General features: G+C 35.9%; 1 protein-coding gene across 1 annotated transcript; it reads right to left on the bottom strand.

Moving 5' to 3' along the window:
• LOC140138370 (large ribosomal subunit protein bL21m-like) lies at positions 1-17339 on the bottom strand. The gene is made up of 7 exons (XM_072160277.1): positions 17226-17339; positions 9743-9845; positions 7914-7993; positions 5516-5676; positions 3499-3551; positions 2362-2465; positions 1-1233 (listed from the first exon to the last, which is right to left on the bottom strand). Exons 1-7 carry the CDS (start codon positions 17305-17307, stop codon positions 1169-1171), a joined length of 648 nt encoding a protein of 215 aa, XP_072016378.1. The 5' UTR covers positions 17308-17339; the 3' UTR covers positions 1-1168.
• Between the last annotated feature and the right edge of the window lie 2480 nt (positions 17340-19819).

Here is a 19819-nt window from a genome sequence, read left to right as displayed (position 1 = left end):
TTCAGAGACTTTTCAGTCCAGTTCATTTATAATTTATTTCATATCAACAGTAAGGACACAAACTCATAATTATGTTGATGGTCTGTAGGAGTAGCAATATTTGCATTTGCTCTGAAAACCAAAGAGCATGACTGATTTGAAAAACACTAATAATAACTTCAAAATATGTCCTATAACATCAAAATGTATATCATGTTGGGTCCACATAAATCTCATTTCCAATGAAGCTATTCCACACAGTGAAAGATGCTGGTCATTAAAAATACCAAATATGGGCTGAAAATGAAAGAAAACATGCCAATTTTAGCAACATAAAAAGAGGAAATCATCTTGAAAGAAGAACACTCACACCCCTGTATATTGCAACTGGTAACATGCATATACTTGCTGAAATAATGCACTTTTCAATCCTCCCCCACCCGATAGGTGTAAGCAAGACTAAAATCAACCTAGAATACTGCAATGTTTCAAAGCACAATGACCAATCCCATGATCCCTATAATATAGGAATTATGGCGGGATTAAAGTAGTTTTTAGTTGGATGTGTGCATGCTAATGTTATGCCAATATAACATACCTTTTGATAACATGTGATGTATGCTTTTACACAGCAGTAGATAATTTTACATTTTGTCAGTCCTTATTCCAAAACTGAATCCATTGTGATATTAGGATTATTAAACCATTTTGTCCAGTTTTACAGATTGTAACAGTGACACACATCCATTTTATCTGTGGACCCAGGAATTTGTAAAAAAAGACTGTTGGCAGTATGTTGGTATCCAAAAACAATCAGTTTGTAATTTGAAGATTCAGGTCTCCAACCTTGAGCTGAGCTCCCCACCTGTGTGTTTATAGAACTTTTGATTCAAGTGCTAATGGCTGCATTCACCAAGTATAAAATGTCATTTGCCCTTTGCCTTCATGCAAAGTGTAAAACTTAACAGCATAGTCTCTGTCTTAAGCTGAATTTATACTCCATCGCTGAGCAACGAGCGATTGATATTTGATCGATGAGGTAGCACGCTCTACTCAACCCAACAAAAAAGCGCTCTACCTCAGTGGCTAAAAACCAATCGCAAACGCTCAGCGATCGCTCGGCGATGTAGATAAATTCAGCTTTAAACATAACAAGTTCTTGTTCCACCAAAGATTGATTCCATTTCCATCATTTCAATTTGGGGGAAACTTCAATGCTGTTTATTCTTAAGACAGTATATTTGGTTATGAATTCTGAAACACAAACAGAAAATTAGAAAAAAAGAAAAGAAATTAGGTTTGTTTCGAACTAAATTTACAGAAATGTTACAGACCATCTGTCTAGCAAGCCTTGAAATAAGCAGACTGGAACCAGGAGCAATTTGTTTTGAACATTGCTCCTGGTTCACTAGGATTTTACAAGAACCAGGAGCAATTTCTGAAGAAACAGGAGCAATTTTCAATATTAAATCCTTTTCTGCATATATACAATACAGCATACCAGCACGATTGCATCAAGTGCAAAACTGTAACCAGGAGCAATTTATTTTAGAAAATTGCTCCTGGTTCATGTGAATTTTACAAGGACCAGGAGCAATTGGTGGCTTTACGAGGGTAAATTTGCTCCCCGCGCCCGCTTATTTCAAGGCTTGCTGTCTAGATACACTATTGTAGTTTTATCTCTGGATTTTTTACTCATCATAACATATTATGTAATGTATCAAAATCCACTATTGATATTTTATAGCCTAGAAGTGACACTATAAGGCTTTTGGCCAAGTGCCCAGTCAGTAACATCAATGCTCATAAGGCCACAAAAATGTCTCAAAGCTCACAAGTGGTTTGAAAACAAATGCCAAATGCAATTTTTTTTTATTCCCGACTTGGTATTTTTATGGCATGTTGAGAAAAAAATCTGATTTTCAACAAATTTTTCCGGAAAAACTTTAGGAAAAAAAAAATTCTGCGTTTCTTTTTTTACAAATCGCACAATTTTACAAATGCAAGCTTTGAGACAAACCTTTTTTTTGGCCTAATATACATTTCATCTTGTCAAAACCAAAATTTATTTTCTGACCTGACAGTTTCAACTATCTTGGGCGATGCACCGTCATGCACATCTTCAGAGCAGTGCCCCTCTAAGGATTTTTTGTATAGCAAAATTGCTATGTAAATTTTAATGTGTTTAGCAATTTACAAATTTCACATAGCACTTTTGCTGTACTTCAAATTTTACTGATTCGGCTGAACATCACAGCATTGAATAACATAATGTCACAAAAGAACAATGCCTTTTTGAAGCAATCAAAACATTAGGCAGGATTCATTTTTATTGAGACATCTGTGTGTGCAATAGTTTTCTATTTGGTACTGAGTACCTACCTTTATATTTCTTGAACCCCGATCTTTTGACCCATAAATATTTAATGTGTTTCTGGCTGATAGTTTTCTCTATGACTGTCGCTTCAACTCGTACTTGATCTAACCTGTAATATGTAAATAAGAATTCAAGTAACTTAGTATATTGGAAGCAATATAAAAATCCAGCCTCGCTTATCTCAGTATTAGCACTGGAGAGTATGTGAAATGCAGTTTACTTTGCCATCTAGTAGATTATTCAAAACCACTCTACCAGTGTGAAACTCTCTACAAAGAATGAACAATGAATGAAGTCAATGTAGCATTCGAAGTAAATTTGGTACGACATTCTGTGAACTCTCCATGATTACAAGTTGCTTCAGTATAACTAAAATCTAGCTTGGTCACTTCAAAACTTACTTGTAGTTTTGTTTTCTCTATACTGATTAGTTTTGTTTATTTGTTTTTAAGTATCTAAGGTTCATTAAATCCTATCTCTATAATATTTTGCAGATTTCCTTAAATTACAAATTAAGTGTACTGCTAACCGTCCAGCCATATTATTTTCCACAAGGTCCTATGCACACGCTTGCGTTGTGTGCGTATACTACGATGGCTAACACAATATAAGGAACCTTGTAACGAATAGGTCAGTAGCGATACATGCTAGGGCTATGGGGCTCAGTGGGTACATCCCCTAATTGAAGTCAATCATTTACAAATGGCTGGAGCTCCACACACCCACTACCATAGACCGTTTCAGGAGTACTGTTACAAAAAAAACACCAATCATGCCTGAGCATCAAGCCTAGTGTTACTCAAGAACTCTAACTTTAAATTTACATACAATAGTTATGCATCTGAGCCAAGAGCTCTAGAGTCTGTAGGTTTTGTTTTTCAGTAGAGTGTCATTTTTTGCAACACATGTTAAATATTCTGTTAATAAGCTGATTTTAAACAAATCTTCTCAGAAATTCTTGGGCCAGGAATGTTCTTATTTTCTGCTAAAAATCATATTTTTATATGTTTTTGAATGATTTTAAAACCTGTTTCTAAAACTTTGTTCTCAGAAAGTGCTTAACAATATACCTTGCAAACACAATAATATGAGACCAGTTTATGGTCTCTTACATGAGATAAAGAATAGGAACATGAACTTACCCAAGAAGGGGTCTTCCAAGTAATGTAAAATTATCTCCTCCAACTAATAAAACCTACAATATAAGTTAAGAAAGAAAGAACAAGAGGCAGAATAAATATGGGATCATGCGCCATATATTGGCAACAAGAATTAACACTGTAACAAAGAAATCAATGATCTTGTTATTTTAAAGTATTACATTAAAGGCCCATTCAGTGATTTGCTCATCCGGATGATCCTAAAAGTCATCAAAATTCAGATTTTGGTACCTTTGTCTTTGCCATAGATGTGCTAGCATAGGCTGCGAGTGGTTCAGCCGAAAGCTGTGTATTCAAGACAAAATAAGACATTTTACACAAATCTGTAATTTAGATACTGACAGACTGACAGTATCTAAATTAGCTACATGTATTTCAATGAGGCTTCAACTTCGTCAGTACTGCTGACCCCCTGCTGTTTTCTTCGTTTTTGGCCAAATTTGTTATTTCAAAAATACCAAATGACAATTTGAATGACTTATCCTTCACTTTTAAGCAATTTATAAACAATTTTATTTTTTTACACTTGCGCTGGGATCACTGAATGGGTCTTTAATATTGAATTTGCTTTTTTTCTGTGAATAGTTGAAGTGTCATGTGTATCTTCCCTGAGCAGAATACTAGTTCTGTTCAAGCTGAATGGCTTCATATAACCATGAAAGTATATTATTTATGCTTGACAAAAATATAAGTTTGGTACATATACATAGGAGTGCAGAGAGCAGTCTGTTTTTCATTTTTTGAAAAGGTTACATCTAACGCTCCGTTAGAAGACACGACCTTGCAGATCAAATTCAAAGATCCTTCATTCCATCTACAGCCCGCATATGGAATACACTCCCTTACATTCCAGGAATTGTGAAACAGGCCAGCTTCAAAAAGGAGATTAACAGCTATCTAGGCGCCAACCCATCAGCTTTTCCGTAATGATAACAGCTCTTAATGCCTTGATATGTCTTGACATAAAAAAATTAAATAAATAAACTTGACATTTTTAAGTAAGTCTTTGCTACAAACATTATATTACAAAGGTGAGCAAACCATCTTATGTGACAACTGCTAAAGCTTATTACACACCTCGTAACTCATCATAGGCTTTTCCTGGTTTTGAAAATCTGACAATATGTCTTGCCTTTGGGAAATCATTTTGAATCACCACAGTCAAGTTTTACATCAAGTCTTGAGTCTCAATGTCAAGTCAAGTTAAGGTTGGTCTGAACCCTGGAATTATGAAAACTTTCGGGCCTTATAACTGCTAAATTATTAGTCTAAAGAATATAAAAGTATACATTTTTAGACTGGAAATGACTTGATGAATTCATCTGTGAGGTCCAATTTGGGCCAAAATGCTCATTTTGGAGAAAATCCAAAAAAAGCGGGTTTTTGGCCCACATTTTTTCGCAACGTAACAAAAAAATTGTTTGGCCAAAAAAAAATTTTCATACATTTTTAAAAACGAGATAAAAATATCTAGGGACCGTTTTTTTATTTTTTTGAATTTTGACCAACTTTGAGAAATTTGCACCAAAAATGGTAAAAAAATGCAAAAAAAAAAAAAAATCATAAAAAAGCCTGATTTTTTCGCCCAAATTTCAAATATTTTTGGCCCAAATTGGACCTCACAGATGAATTCATCAAGTCATTTCCAGTCTAAAAATGTATACTTTTATATTCTTTAGACTAATAATTTAGCAGTTATGAGGCCCGAAAGTTTTCATAATTCCAGGGTTCAGACCAACCTTAAGTCAATCAGATGTCAAGTCTAGCATCATGGGGAGGGGACTTGTGTCCCTCAATCAAAGTGAAAATTTTAACATCCCATTGCAAATTGTCTAAAATGACCCATATCCCCCCCTTTGAAGGACTTGCCACGCTTCTGAGCATCAAGCCATCCATGGTTCAAAACTTGAGTCCCCATACATAAAATACTCAGTCAAATTTGAGTCATGTTAAGATATTCAAGTCAATTTCAAGTCTACCTGGTTACAAATTACATTACCTTTTCCAGTCGTATCCTTTCCCCTACGTCAACAGGAATATGATGAGCTATCTGTATCAAATCATTAGTAGTCACTTTATACTGATGACCCTGCACGTATATGACTGCAAACATCCTACTACTAGAGGCAGCTATCTCATGACTCACTTGATTTAACGTCTCTGTAGAATTTTGACAAGAAAGATTGAAAAAAGAAAATTGTAAGGATGGAAAACAATTTCAATTAAAAAAAAAAAAAAAATTGTTTGTTTGTCCACGTCCGACCGACCGTGTACCCTGGTCACGACCGTGTCTTTTTTGGGGGGATTTTTTTTGGGGGCGGAATTTTTTTGGGATTGTGTGCAAATATCTGGTGTTTTCATCCTATTATTGAACATTCAAAACATCGAGACTTAGGAATTAAATTAATGCAGTGGGACAATATGAATGTTTCCTGTAAGAAAATCAAATATCAGCCATAAGTCTCAACTATTAGCTTGTTGGCTACAGTTTTAAAATTACCATTTTGTGTGTGTGGCAATGGGGACTTTGCCTTTAAAATTAGGTTATATTGATCAAATTTCCCAATCATAGTGCATTGTAGGAATGCCTTTAAGCCTCCTCTGGAATAAAACTATCAACGTATTAGTCAGAATTAATACTTAATGTATAGTGATCAATATCACCACAGGCAAAAAGAGTAATATGTTATCACAATTACCAATAGTAAATTAATAAATTAATTTCATATGGATCGACCAAGCATCGATGTCCTATCAAAGGATCAAATCAAATTGAATACCTGAGTGGAAGAAGGGCCCAACTCCACCAAAACTGTTTTTGAGATATTAAGAAAAAACTTAATATTTGGAAAAGTTTTATAGGCAGAATGTTTTCATCTTCAGGGGACCTTTAATACATGAACATACAATATTACATACATTCGAAATTATATATGATGTTTCCATGGCAACGGTACAGGTCTTAATACGGGCTGGAGTTGGGCCCTTCTTCCACTAATATAAAGTTTCGTAAGCAGATGTGTTATAAATAGCTACAGAAAGTTGGTAATTATCCATTAATTGCACAAGTACAAGCATGTAATATGTTAGCACGAAAGTTTATTGCAGTGAAAAGCAGATTTCATGGATGAACGAAATTCCTCTTTAACCCATATTTGTGGAAGAAGGGCCCAACTCCATGGAGTTGGGCCTTTCTTCCATGAAAACCATGATTAAGTGTACATGGAAGACTATTTAGAGAGTGGATTGTGGCTCATCTTTCACACACAAGGAAGAACAATCTGCTGGCAATAAAATGCTGAGTCTAACTCATTTTTGTACAAAATTGGAGTTGGGCCCTTCTTCCACTCAGGTATTCAATTGTTTCTGTTGCCTTATAAAGATGATACAGTATTCAGATAATTTAGAACACATTTATGTACAAGTGTTTTTGTTACTCTTTGTGTTTGTTCATACACAGTTGAACTTACCGCCATTCCATATCTATTCATAGGCTATTCCAGATGTAAACCATACACCCCCAGTATGGAAGACAAGACTTTAGTCTTCCACACAGGGAGTGTGAATTCTAAATGGGGTTATCTAAATGGGTGACTACATTTCGAGGGTTGACAAACAGAAGGCCTTAAGGGGGTACTACACCCCTGCCCAATTTTGTGCCTATTTTTGCATTTTTCTCAAAAATTATAGCGCATTGGTGACAAGTAAGATCTGTATATTATAGGGGCAAGCACTACAACTACTGCACTGGAAATTTTGTTTCAGCACAGACAGCAGTTGTGGAGTTACAGTCAAAAATGAGGGAAAACAAATATTTGATCAATAAATCAATAACAACTTGCCTTGAGTTGCTGATTTTTCAGTGCAGTAGTTGTAGTCCTTGCCCCTATAATATACATATCTTACTTGTCACCAATGCGCTATAATTTTTGAGAAAAATGCAAAAATAGGCACAAAATTGTTCAGGGTGTAGTACTTCTTAACTCAAAAAGTGCCTTTTGAGAAAAATGAGTAAAAATAATATTTTGCATTGAAATGTGACCAAGTATTATTGTGCTATAGATGCAATAGGAAGTTGATTGAGTTAAGGCTTTATGATTTTAAGAATCTGTGAGTATTACAGATTATTTTGGTACCAAAATCTCAAAATGGCCAAAAGTGAGTTAAGGCCTTCTGTTTGTCAACCCTCGATTTGATATCTATACCACCCCCTGTGTGGGAGATCAAGGTCATGTCTTCCATAAAGGGTATATGGGTTTCAACTGGAATAGACTAATGGTGAGTGAATTCCAAATGGGATTACCTAAATGGGTGACTCCAATATGTATATTCTACAAAGAATTTATTAACCATCCTTTTCAACAAAAGTAAACAGACAAGCAAATGATTTACCATACCTGTTGGTTGTTGCACTTTAAGAAGTGAATTATCACTGGTAGTAGTAGAAGCAGAACTCATGGCTCTTGCTGCTGGTAATCTACATCAAAATGAAAATTGAAAAAAAAAAAAAATTATAATATCGTAATCAGTAATTACTTGGGCAATCTAATGATAACTCTCTCATTGTGTCTCAGTAGCCAATTATAATTATTAAACAATAAAGAAGGAGGCAGCCTATATGCTTCGCCCTAGCTAGGGATGTTCACACAATTTTGAAGTTCAATATTTTTAGCTGAAAGTTCTTTCATTTGAAAGAGAATTAAATTACCTAAACAATAAGGGGCCAATCATGTTTCTAGTGCATATATTTTTGAAGTTACAGACAAAAATAGTGTCATCAAATTGCCCAAAATTTTGTGTGTGAAATTGTGACAGCAGGCACATGTACAATGCACACTACTGTATGTGACCCCAGATGGCCTCCTCTTCTTTACTGTAAGAAAGCTGTTTTGGATGGTCTTGATTTAGACAATAATAACTGCGCACCATCTATTTTGAGGTCATTGTGTGAAATCGGAGGGTTTTGTTTTGGGCTGAGGTATTTTCCGAGGAGCAGTAGCTCCCTCGGAAAAATACCGAGGCCCAAAACAAATCCCGACAATTTCACACAATTACCTCAAAATAGATGGTGCAAAGTTATTATTGTCATTCATTACCGTCGTATCTAATACTTTGATCAAATCAAAATGGCATTTTATGTTATTTTATGCCATAAAACGCTGTTAAATATAACAAGTTTTAATCATATGCCAGTTTGCTCAAGTCCCAAACATGTCATTTAAATCACAATTTCTCAGGCTTGCATCGTTTGTTTCTAATCCTGGCATATATTCATTTGTGTCTTTCATTTTCTTACGCCCTGCTAGGGTGAAGCATATAGGCCACCTCCTTCTTCATTATTTTAATAATTAGAATTGGCCGCTGAGACACAATGAGAGAGTTATCATGGGGAGTTGAGTTGAGATTGCCCGAGTACCTACTGTGAACTCAGGTAGTACAGTGGTTAGACTCTGGACCGGTAATCCAGCAACCGGGGTTCAATCCCCGCTGAGTCCTGTTTTTTTTCTCTCTCAAAATTTGGCCAGTGTGCTCGAGCCCCAAACACGTCCCCTAAATATTTTGATACAGATAACATTTCCATGTAACTGCAACACTGGTTAGTGGTTACCTCATTATTAATTTGCAAATTATGATAAGAAATTAAGAATTCTAAAGGCTTTATTAAACCGTTACTGTTTTGTACCACTAAGTTACTGCTTAGTGTCACCAAAGTTACTGCTTATTTAGTGTCACAACTTAGAGAACATTGTAGGTATGCTAGGTGAATTCAAATTTGCCATCAAACTTCATCATTTCATATATCAAATTAAAGCCCTTGAGTAAACAAAGCCAAAACTGAAAACCATTTTTTCATAGCACTTTCCGTAGCAAAGTTACATCTTGTCAAAGATTGACTTTCATCAAAAAGTTTCAGCTAGCAAAATTCCCCAAAACGGCATTTCGGGGTGTTTCTAGATCTTAAGTCTCATTATGATAGCAGCTTTTTTTAATGGAACTGCTATCCAAATCCTCTAAAATTCCATGTGCGGGTGACTTATCACCATAAAAAATCATATATTTGGGTCAAGTGAAGTATAGAAAACATATTTATGTAGGTTTCTTTCTTCGGGCACTTGTTTTAAATTTCTATGTAAAAATGCATTGACACTGTCGGCGAATTTGGCTGACTAGCAAATGTGTTAACTAAGGTTTGCCTGGGTTACCTACTTAGAGAACATTGACTTACCCTTTCCACTTTGTACATTGTGGAGAGTTTAAGCACCATGAACATTGGTTTGGAGTGTTGAGTATCTTCATACACTGGCTGGAAGAAGATGCCCTGGGTAGACCTAATTTGAAGAAGAAAATGAAACTTTTAATTCTGTCGACAATTTTGTCGACAAAGCCTTGTCGATACCAGCACTAGATGATGCTGTGGATCACGAAATGCCCTTTTAAAAGGAAAGCTGCAAAATGTTAAAAACCATGTACATGTACATTTTTCTCATTCTTAAAAAATAAATTGGATACAGAATTTGATACTAATTCAGTTTATATCAATAACTTAAAAGTAATGAGGCCGATAAGTAATAATTCACATGGTTAACAGTCCTTAACACCATGAAGTAAACTGATCAGTCCTATCCATCAATCATCATGATCAGTCCGACGCAGAATTCGGCACCCCGTTTCGCGATTTCGTTAGGTTAAGGGTTCATACCACTAAATCCGCATGTGAAGCGGTTTCCGGTAAAAGTTTATCACGACTATAGTCCCAACTTTGCATGAAAAATGTGCAAAATCGGTACAATATTAACAATTTTAGTATTGCAAATCGTGTTTTGCTAGAACTTGTGAATGTGATCTCTACTAATTTGAACAGAAAACGCGAAAATTTGAGTGATGTTTACGATGATGAGCGCATGAACACACAAGGTCAAAACGCGGTTAGCAGTCGGCCGTAAACACGGGAAAATCGGGTCTTTTTATATAGCGCTATTTTTCTCAAAAAGTAGACCTAAAATATGGTGTCATTTTCAGATATGCTATGTAGAATTTTGTTCTGATTAAGATGATATCAAATATATATTTCAAAGTAAGACCTAACTCGACTTATAGCCTAAAACGTGACCCCTATTTTGCACGTAAAGTCTATGGAGAGCTATTTTGTGGCATACCCTTTAAGGAGCAATTCCATGCGTTTTCCGCTGTCTTTGTCTATTTAAAATGCACGCGAATAAAAGAGGAGGACATCAACAAGCTGCTCATGGACGCCTGTTTTTTTCGCTGTATGTGCGCTTGTCATGAATAGGCCTGCTTTTATTTCCAATTTAATAAAAGTTGTGATGGTGGTAGATGTTTGAATTCTTTTGATATGAATAAAGAAGAGTTTCAAAATATTGAAAACTTTTTTTATTGGTATTTAAAGTACAAAGAAGTTTATCAATATCATTGTTATTTTTTAACCAATTTTTTTGTCATTTAAACTCAAGTTTTGGCCTTCAATTTTAATAAAATTACATAACATATTAGATTTAAGATATTTAAGGGGGTACTACACCCCTGGCCAATTTTATGCCGATTTTTGCATTTTTCTCACAAATTAGAGCACATTTGTGACAAGTAAGATATGTATATTATAGGGGCAAGGACTACAACTACTGTACTGAAAATTCAGCAACTCAAAGCAAGTAGTTACGGATTTATTGATCAAATATTGGTTTTCCCTCATTTTTGACTGAAACCCCACAACTGTTGTCTGTGCTGAAATAAAATTTATAGTGCAGTAGTTGTAGTCCTTGCCCATATAATATACATATCTTATTTGTCCCTAATGCGCTATAATTTTAAGAAAAATGCAAAATAGGCATAAATTTTGGCAGGGGTGTAGTACCCCCTTAAGTTTCTAGTTTGCTTTATTTATACCACTGTCCAGTATTTTAAATTGTTATAACATTCAAAGTTTAATTTATATTAATATTTAATTTCAAATAGCCATTCATCACATCGCTTTTTTTTTATTTTGTGTTAAAAGTGACGCTGGAGGGGGGGGGTAGGCCTACTTGATTGACATTTCTTGTCTTTTTAAATATTCTGCAGGTACTGAGAATGTTTTAATTTTGAAGTTATGCACTTGTAAAAGATGTTCAAAGAACGTTTACTCTTAACATCAATTAATATCTTCATGAAAATAGCAAATCAGCAACCATTGTGCATTCATGTGCATCAAAATGACGAAAAATGGCAATTGTCGGCTATCATGCTTGTGCTTGAAATCGACATCCTGTCTAAAGGAATACTGGACACTTCATCCCCTGGACACTTCATCCCCTGGACACTTCATCCCCTCGTGTTAAAACGCTTCTTTGAGCATGACAGTCATGACAGTGACTCAAGAATGCATATGATATTATTTACTTAAAGTTGTTCATCTAACAAAATTAGTACAATTTTAATACTATTTATATGTTTATTGTATATCAATTGATAAATATGTTTGCATATGGAAGGATCATGGCAATATTTTTATATTGTCCACTTGATGATGAGGTGATTAGCGCAATGTCAAGTTATACAATAGGAACAATAGCCGAATGGTTATACAGGAAGTTGAATTCTTTCAATCATTGACTGGTGTATTATAAAATCAATGGAATCTACATAAAGTATATAATTATTCGGGAATCTGTAATATACATGTATATAACCACTGATAAGGTGCGATTAAAAGGTTCTAAAAGTAGTAAGTATAGTTAGAACTTATACTTGTAGGAGAATTAAATTAATACTAAACGGTGAAGACTAAGGAGCACTATACGCAAAATACTGGAATTCCATCAGTTCAACAGTTAAACCTGAGTATCTGAAAAGTCCCTTTCACTAAACATATATTATTATACAAAATTGTTCCATTTACCTTTACTTAGGGTAGCTCCAATGTCTTACAAACATAATGAATTTGAGTGATTCCAATGTAAGCTTAGACATGTTTAAACATTACAAATAATATGCCAAAATATCAGCATGATCAGGGTTGAAAAGTAGGCCCTACTGAAATACAATCGTAGGCTTATTATACATTATGACCTTGTCTCCAGCTCTTGACCCGCCTCTTGACATTCAGCTTTCTGCACACTAGTCATATTGAAAGAGAGAAGAAAGCAAGAGAGAAACTTAAGAATGAAGAACTACAGGGGAAGGACTAAAAAACTTCACCAAAAGACCCTATATCACCGAGCTGTAATTCCATGCCCGGAGGTTCTATACACAATATCAGCATAATAAAACGTGCGGTGAGAAAAGCGCAACTCAGATCATGCAGCTAGCACTGAGCTCATCTGTAAAATGAGTATATAAACCTATTATGTGAGGAGGATGTGGTCCAGGTTTTGGTAAATCAAATTAAAAGACTAGAACAAAAGATGAACGATCAAGAAGGGTTCCCGTGTAAAAGACCCTACCATGCATAATCTGAGACGAAAATACCTAGTCTCAGACCATCACGACCATCTTATCTAGCTGTATCCCCATCATCACCATGCACTGCATAATAATATTCGTAAATGAATGAAAGAAACTTGAGAAAAAAAGGACTCTGGCGGGGAAGACCCTTAAATACCTTAGAGCTGTAACCCGTGCCCAAGGAACCCAGGAAACCTGGTTTCCTCATTTTTGACAAATGTTTCATTTTGAAAATACCTTGATCCGATTTGTGCATGATGATGGATGCATCATAATATTTCGGGTCGTGCTTGTACACGCCGTCCTGGAAGTCAAATGGTCATTAACCATTTTTTTTTAAAATTCATGATAAATTTATGTGAGACCTTATACTTTGCGAACATCCTCCCGGTCCGTGGATAACGACTGGTAATGTAGTCTAAGCTATTTCATATTTTCACCCCCCTGTGCCCACCCCTTCAGTAGGCCTACATCATGCATTTTTGTAAAATTAAAAATTTAAATTTATAACGACTGGTAATGTAGACTAACCTATTTTCAGCCACCCCACTCCCCAGAGCCATGGACATGGAAATAGTAGATGCCCCCGCTTGGCACTTTTGTCGTCTTAAGCCACTTGTGAGAATTGATATGGGAATATTCTAAGGATAATCATGGGGATTAAGCCCTTATATCAGTTATCTCCCTGCGCGTGTATCGACTTTAATTTGTTTCCCATTGTCATACTTGGATGCACACTGACCACAGAATGTTTTCTTTTTATTTGAATTAGTTGTTTGGAGGTTTAGTTTTGAAGGACCATTGACTATGACAGAATATCCAATTTAACAATTTTGAAGTCGGCTTTTCAAAAATTGCCCAATATTTAATGGATTTCGCGGGTGAGATTTTTAAAGTAGCCAAAATGTCGTGAAATCGCGGGAGCACTTTGTATACTTTCTTGCTGATCAAAATCAAAAATAGTATAGGCCTACCATTCCTTTCTATACAATTTTTGTTATAACCATGAGTTTTAAGTTCAGTCAACTTTCAATCAATCAACCCAGAACACCCTCCCGGGTCCGTGGATAACGACTGGTAGTAGTCTTTAAAAGCTATTTTCATCGCCCCCGTGCCCACCCCTCCGTGCCAATGTATAATGTCATGTAGTTAGTGATATTTTTAATTAACCCCAAAACAATCTCTTTCCTAGGCCTACATCATGCATTTTTGTAAAATTAGTTGATTTTCAAAAAAAAAAAAAGAAAAAAAGATAACGACTGGTAATGTAGACTAACCTATTTTCAGCCACTGCCCCACTCCCCAGAGCCATGGAACGACATGTTGTTATGTTATTTTTAATAAACCCAAGTGAACCTACATGAAAAGAGAAACTTGGCCCCCTGTTTGGCATTTTTGTCGTCTTAAGCCACTTGTGAGAATTGATATGGGAATATTCTAAGGATAATCATGGGGATTAAGCCCTTATATCAGTTATCTCCCCTGTGCGTGTATCGACTTTAATTTGTTTCCCATTGTCATACTTGGATGCACACTGACCACAGAATGTTTTCTTTTTATTTGAATTAGTTGTTTGGAGGTTTTGTTTTGAAGGACCATTGACTATGACAGAATATCCAATTTAACAATTTTGAAGTCGGCTTTTCAAAAATTGCCCAATATTTAATGGATTTCGCGGGTGAGATTTTTAAAGTAGCCAAAATGTCGTGAAATCGCGGGAGCACTTTGTATACTTTCTTGCTGATCAAAATCAAAAATAGTATAGGCCTACCATTCCTTTCTATACAATTTTTTTATAACCATGAGTTTTAAGTTCAGTCAACTTTCAATCAATCAACCCAGAACACCCTCCCGGTCCGTGGATAACGACTGGTAGTAGTCTTTAAAAGCTATTTTCATCGCCCCGTGCCCACCCCTCCGTGCCAATGTATAATGTCATGTAGTTAGTGATATTTTTAATTAACCCCAAAACAATCTCTTTCGTAGGCCTACATCATGCATTTTTGTAAAATTAGTTGATTTTCAAAAAAAAAAAAGAAAAAAAAAAAAGATAACGACTGGTAATGTAGACTAACCTATTTTCAGCCACTGCCCCACTCCCCAGAGCCATGGAACGACATGTTGTTATGTTATTTTTAATAAACCCAAGTGAACCTACATGAAAAGAGAAACTTGGCCCCCTGTTTAGCATTTTTGTCGTCTTAAGCCACTTGTGAGAATTGATATGGGAATATTCTAAGGATAATCATGGGGATTAAGCCCTTATATCAGTTATCTCCCTGTGCGTGTATCGACTTTAATTTGTTTCCCATTGTCATACTTGGATGCACACTGACCACAGAATGTGTTCTTTTTATTTGAATTAGTTGTTTGGAGGTTTTGTTTTGAAGGACCATTGACTATGACCGAATATCCAATTTAACAATTATGAAGTCGGCTTTTCAAAAATCGCCCATATTTTTTGGATTTCGCTGGTGAGATTTTCAAAGTAGCCAAAATGTCGCGAAATCGGGAGCACTTTGTTTGTCGCGGGACGAAAGTCAAAAGTCGCCGTAACTAAAAGTCGCCCTAACTAAAACTAGCAATATAGTTATATGTATAGATTCTACTGAATGAAAGAGTTCAACTTCCTGTACCATTCGGCTGACGGCTATTGTTCCTATTGTATAACATGACATTGGACTAAATCTAATCACCTCATCAAGTGGACAATACAAAAATATTGCCATGAACCTTCCCTTGGGCCTATATGCAGACATATTTGATGCTATTATCTTTTATCACTATCTTATTAATAATATAACATACTATCCACATGACATAACATTAACAGATACATGGTTCCCATAAAAATGTAGGCCTACTAATTTTGTTAGATACTAAGTAAATAATAATAAATAAATAAACAAACAAAATAAATAATAAATACATAAATTATAATAATTATAAATAAATAAACAGCCTATAGATACATAAACAATACACAATAAATACATAAATAACAGGAAGAAAGAGAAGAAATACACTTTAGCTAAGTTAAATAGTCAACAACAAAAAACAAAGTATAATAATATAAATAATAATAATAAAATATTAATAATAATATCATGACGATAGGCCTACCCGGTAAAATAACAAAATAATAATACTTTTAATAATAATTTACTAGGCGTGTATTTAGAATCATCTGTGTAGAGGGCCTATACACGCACTGTTCAATAGGTAAATTCATTGCACTATTGCCATTCAACATCGATCGATTTTTATACGTGTGATCAGCTGGTGCTAGCTCATACAGAACACGGTGCATACATTGGATAAATAAGACTAATTTTAAATAAAGATTAATTTCCTTATATTATTTCCTTCTAAAGATCCTAAACAATTATTATATTCATATGCAATCTTTTTACTGTCACGCTCAAATAACGCTACAATAGCGTTTTAACATGAGGGGATGAAATGTCCAGGGGATGAAATGTCCAGGGGATGAAATGTCCAGGGGATGAAAATGCGAGGGGATGAAATGTCCAGTTACCGTCTAGAATATGAAAGAAAATAACCCAAAATTTCTTACAATTAATTAAAAATGTAGTGAAAAAGATAACGAAATCATTTTCAAGGCCTAAAAACGATGTTTTAGCCTCTTCAAGGGTTCATACCACTAAATCCGCATGTGAAGCGGCTCCCGGTAAACGTCTATCACGACTATAGTCCCAACTTTGCATGAAAAATGTGCAAAATCGGTACAATATTAACAATTTTAGTATTGCAAATCGTGTTTTGCTAGAACTTGTGAATGTGATCTCTACTAATTTGAACAGAAAACGCGAAAATTTGAGTGATGTTTACGATGATGAGCGCATGAACACACGAGGTCAAAACGCGGTTAGCAGTCGGCCGTAAACACGGGAAAATCGGGTCTTTTTATATAGCGCTATTTTTCTCAAAAAGTAGACCTAAAATATGGTGTCATTTTCAGATATGCTATGTAGAATTTTGTTCTGATTAAGATGATATCAAATATATATTTCAAAGTAAGACCTAACTCGACTTATAGCCTAAAACGTGACCCCTATTTTGCACGTAAAGTCTATGGAGAGCTATTTTGTGGCATGTACCCTTAACATCATACATCATCATGTTTAAGAAGTTTCATGTTTAAGCTTACTTCATTTCTGGACTACAACGGAGGTGAGTAATTGTTAAATACATGTAAAATAAAAACAGAAAGATATATTTATTTAACCTACTACCGTTGACCTTACCAGAGTGCTGTGTACTATTAGAAATTGCCCTAAAAAGTAACGTTGGTAAAGATCTCGAAACTCGTCTCATGGACAGCGCCATTTTGAATTTTATTATGTTCAATTCCCTATATTTGACGGAGCACCGGGCCTCGGTGGGAGATAGGGGGCGGGGGGGGGGGAAATTTCGGAAAACTGTGGGTCAAAAAGCGGGTCAAAAAGTCGTGAAAATATCTAGCCTCAATTTTCAAGTCACTGATGCCGGGGCTACAAAGGCCAAAAAAGTGGCGGCGAGATGGGGTGGGCACTGGGGTGGATCCAGGGGCATTCCCCCCACCCCCACTTTTGAGGCAAAACCCCCCAAATTTAATACGTAAATTTCCACTTTTTGCGGCAACTTTGCGCACGGCTCACAGTAAAGTGCTGATTCCGCCCCTAATTCACTTTGCCCCGGCCCCCCATTCCAGATAATTCCCCAACTGGTGGCGCCACGGGGGGGGCATGGGGAAACCCCAGTCAGAAATCTTCCCCTGTTGCCCCCTCCCCAGTATAAACAAACCAAAATTACGAACTTGAATTTTTGTCCACTTTCCACCCGTATCATCCCGATAAATGAACGGATAGGCCCCCTTTTTTTAAAGTCATACCCAATGACACCCCCACCCCCACCCCAACGGCATGGCTACCCAAATTACAACCTTTTGTTTTTTGTTATAATAAAAGTCATCAAAATGCCATAAAATAATAGCAACTGTCAAATTCTCTTATTTTAGCCAATTTGTATTGTAGGGGAAAGTGGGGTAATGCCGCTGTGGGGAATCCCGGACACGTCGATTGCAGCTAAACGGAGAAGGGTGGGACTATTATACTACCTTATGGTATTAGCTACCTCAAGGTGTACCTCACGTGTACTACTACCAGCGCTTTGGGTCTCGTCTTTCTTTGTGAAAATTACGAAAAACAGAAATTGTCATTTTGACTTTTTATCTGAAAAGTGATTTATTAGCTGAGTGACAGTTAATGCGACAAGGGACACAGATTAAGTATGGATGAAAATTATGTTTGATACTTGATTGTTAGCTGGATGTATGAATTCTGGTATCTTAAAAATGGATTAGTAGAACAAGCACTGAAAAAATAAATCGAGACCGTGAGGGGTAATCCCGGACACACATGCATCTCTATACAGATGGGGTAATGCCGGACACTTGTTATTTCGAAAATATAGACAACAACAACAGCCCCCATAGTTGTATGCTTGAGGTAACAGAAGTACCTAATACATTCAGGGGATTATCATCCTACTCCACTTTCCCTCTTAGCAACAATCATGTGTCCGGGATTACCCCGTGTCCGGCATTACCCCATCATTTTTTTCCATTTTGTTTTTTAATTATAACTTATTAACTATAGATGTTGAGTTATTAAAAACTGGTTACTAGTTAGAACATTACTCCTACTTTGCATTGATATGATTTTCACTGATGAACTTTATTTAATCTTGTACCTGTGTAGCCTTAACGAAAGGTGCCCGGGGTTACCCCACTTTCCCCTAAATTTGACAAATTTGGAACGATCTTTTTTTTCAAGACTACCCGATTAGGCTACTTTAATGTCTCGTTCTGAAAATTCCTTTCCTATGAAGCCCCTAAGATTAATCTTCCATTTAAAAGTCAAGTTCCTACCGAGACTTTTCCCTTGAAAGAAATATGTTGTGATAGTAGTAGCCTCTTGTTATGAACAACAACAAAAAATAAATTTCTGGTAGGCTAATTGAATTTGAGAGTCCGGGGGGGGGGGCACTCAACTATGATATTGTTTGCAATTATGTGCAACAGTGTCCTTAGCTCTCTTTAGTTCCTGAAGCACACACTTATCACAGTCCATAGAGCTCCTGCATTGATTTACATGGGTAATGTTAAAATTGAAATATCTCAAGAACCGAATACCGTATGACGCTGAAACAAACTTTGAAATAAAGCTTTTATTTTTCTCTATCTGTTTTATGTCATTTTGGTGTTTGTCGGATTCGTGTGATTTTGCTATAAACTGCAAATAGCTCAAATTTAAATGCCCGTTGGTTGTCGTTTTTGTCTTCTCGGGCATACCACAAAAAAGCTTTCCAGAGACTTTACGTGCTAAATAGGGGTCACGTTTTCTAAATGCCGAGGCCTGTCTTCAGTAGATATAGCGAAAATAATCCTAAAATGCGCACGGTTACTCTGCGCGAATAAAACAAATCGGCATTCAGCCTATATGCCGCGCTATTTAAAAAAAAAAGTGGGGAAAAAGAGGTAAAATAGAGAAACATGCAGATGCGGAAAGTGATGAGTCTGTAATATCGCTTTAAACTTTCTGATCGGGACTGATGTATTAGAAAGAAAAAACTCACCGCTACATGATGAAGTAAAATTAGAGAAAATAATGTAAAACATTACTTCTAGAGTAGAAATATGCAATGACTCGGGATGAGATTCTAAATGCTATCTTCAGTAGATGTAGCGAAAACATCCTAAAACGCGCACGGTTACTCTGCCCGAATAAAAAAAATCGGCATTCGGCCTATATGCCGCGCTATTTTTTTTAAGGGGGGATGTAAAAATAGAGAAACAGGC

The sequence above is a fragment of the Amphiura filiformis genome, chromosome 17 (assembly GCF_039555335.1).
Source record: "Amphiura filiformis chromosome 17, Afil_fr2py, whole genome shotgun sequence".
NCBI lineage: Eukaryota > Metazoa > Echinodermata > Ophiuroidea > Amphilepidida > Amphiuridae > Amphiura > Amphiura filiformis.
The sequence above is the reverse complement of the archived record's forward strand: the minus strand, read 5'-3'. Positions and strand labels throughout refer to the sequence as shown.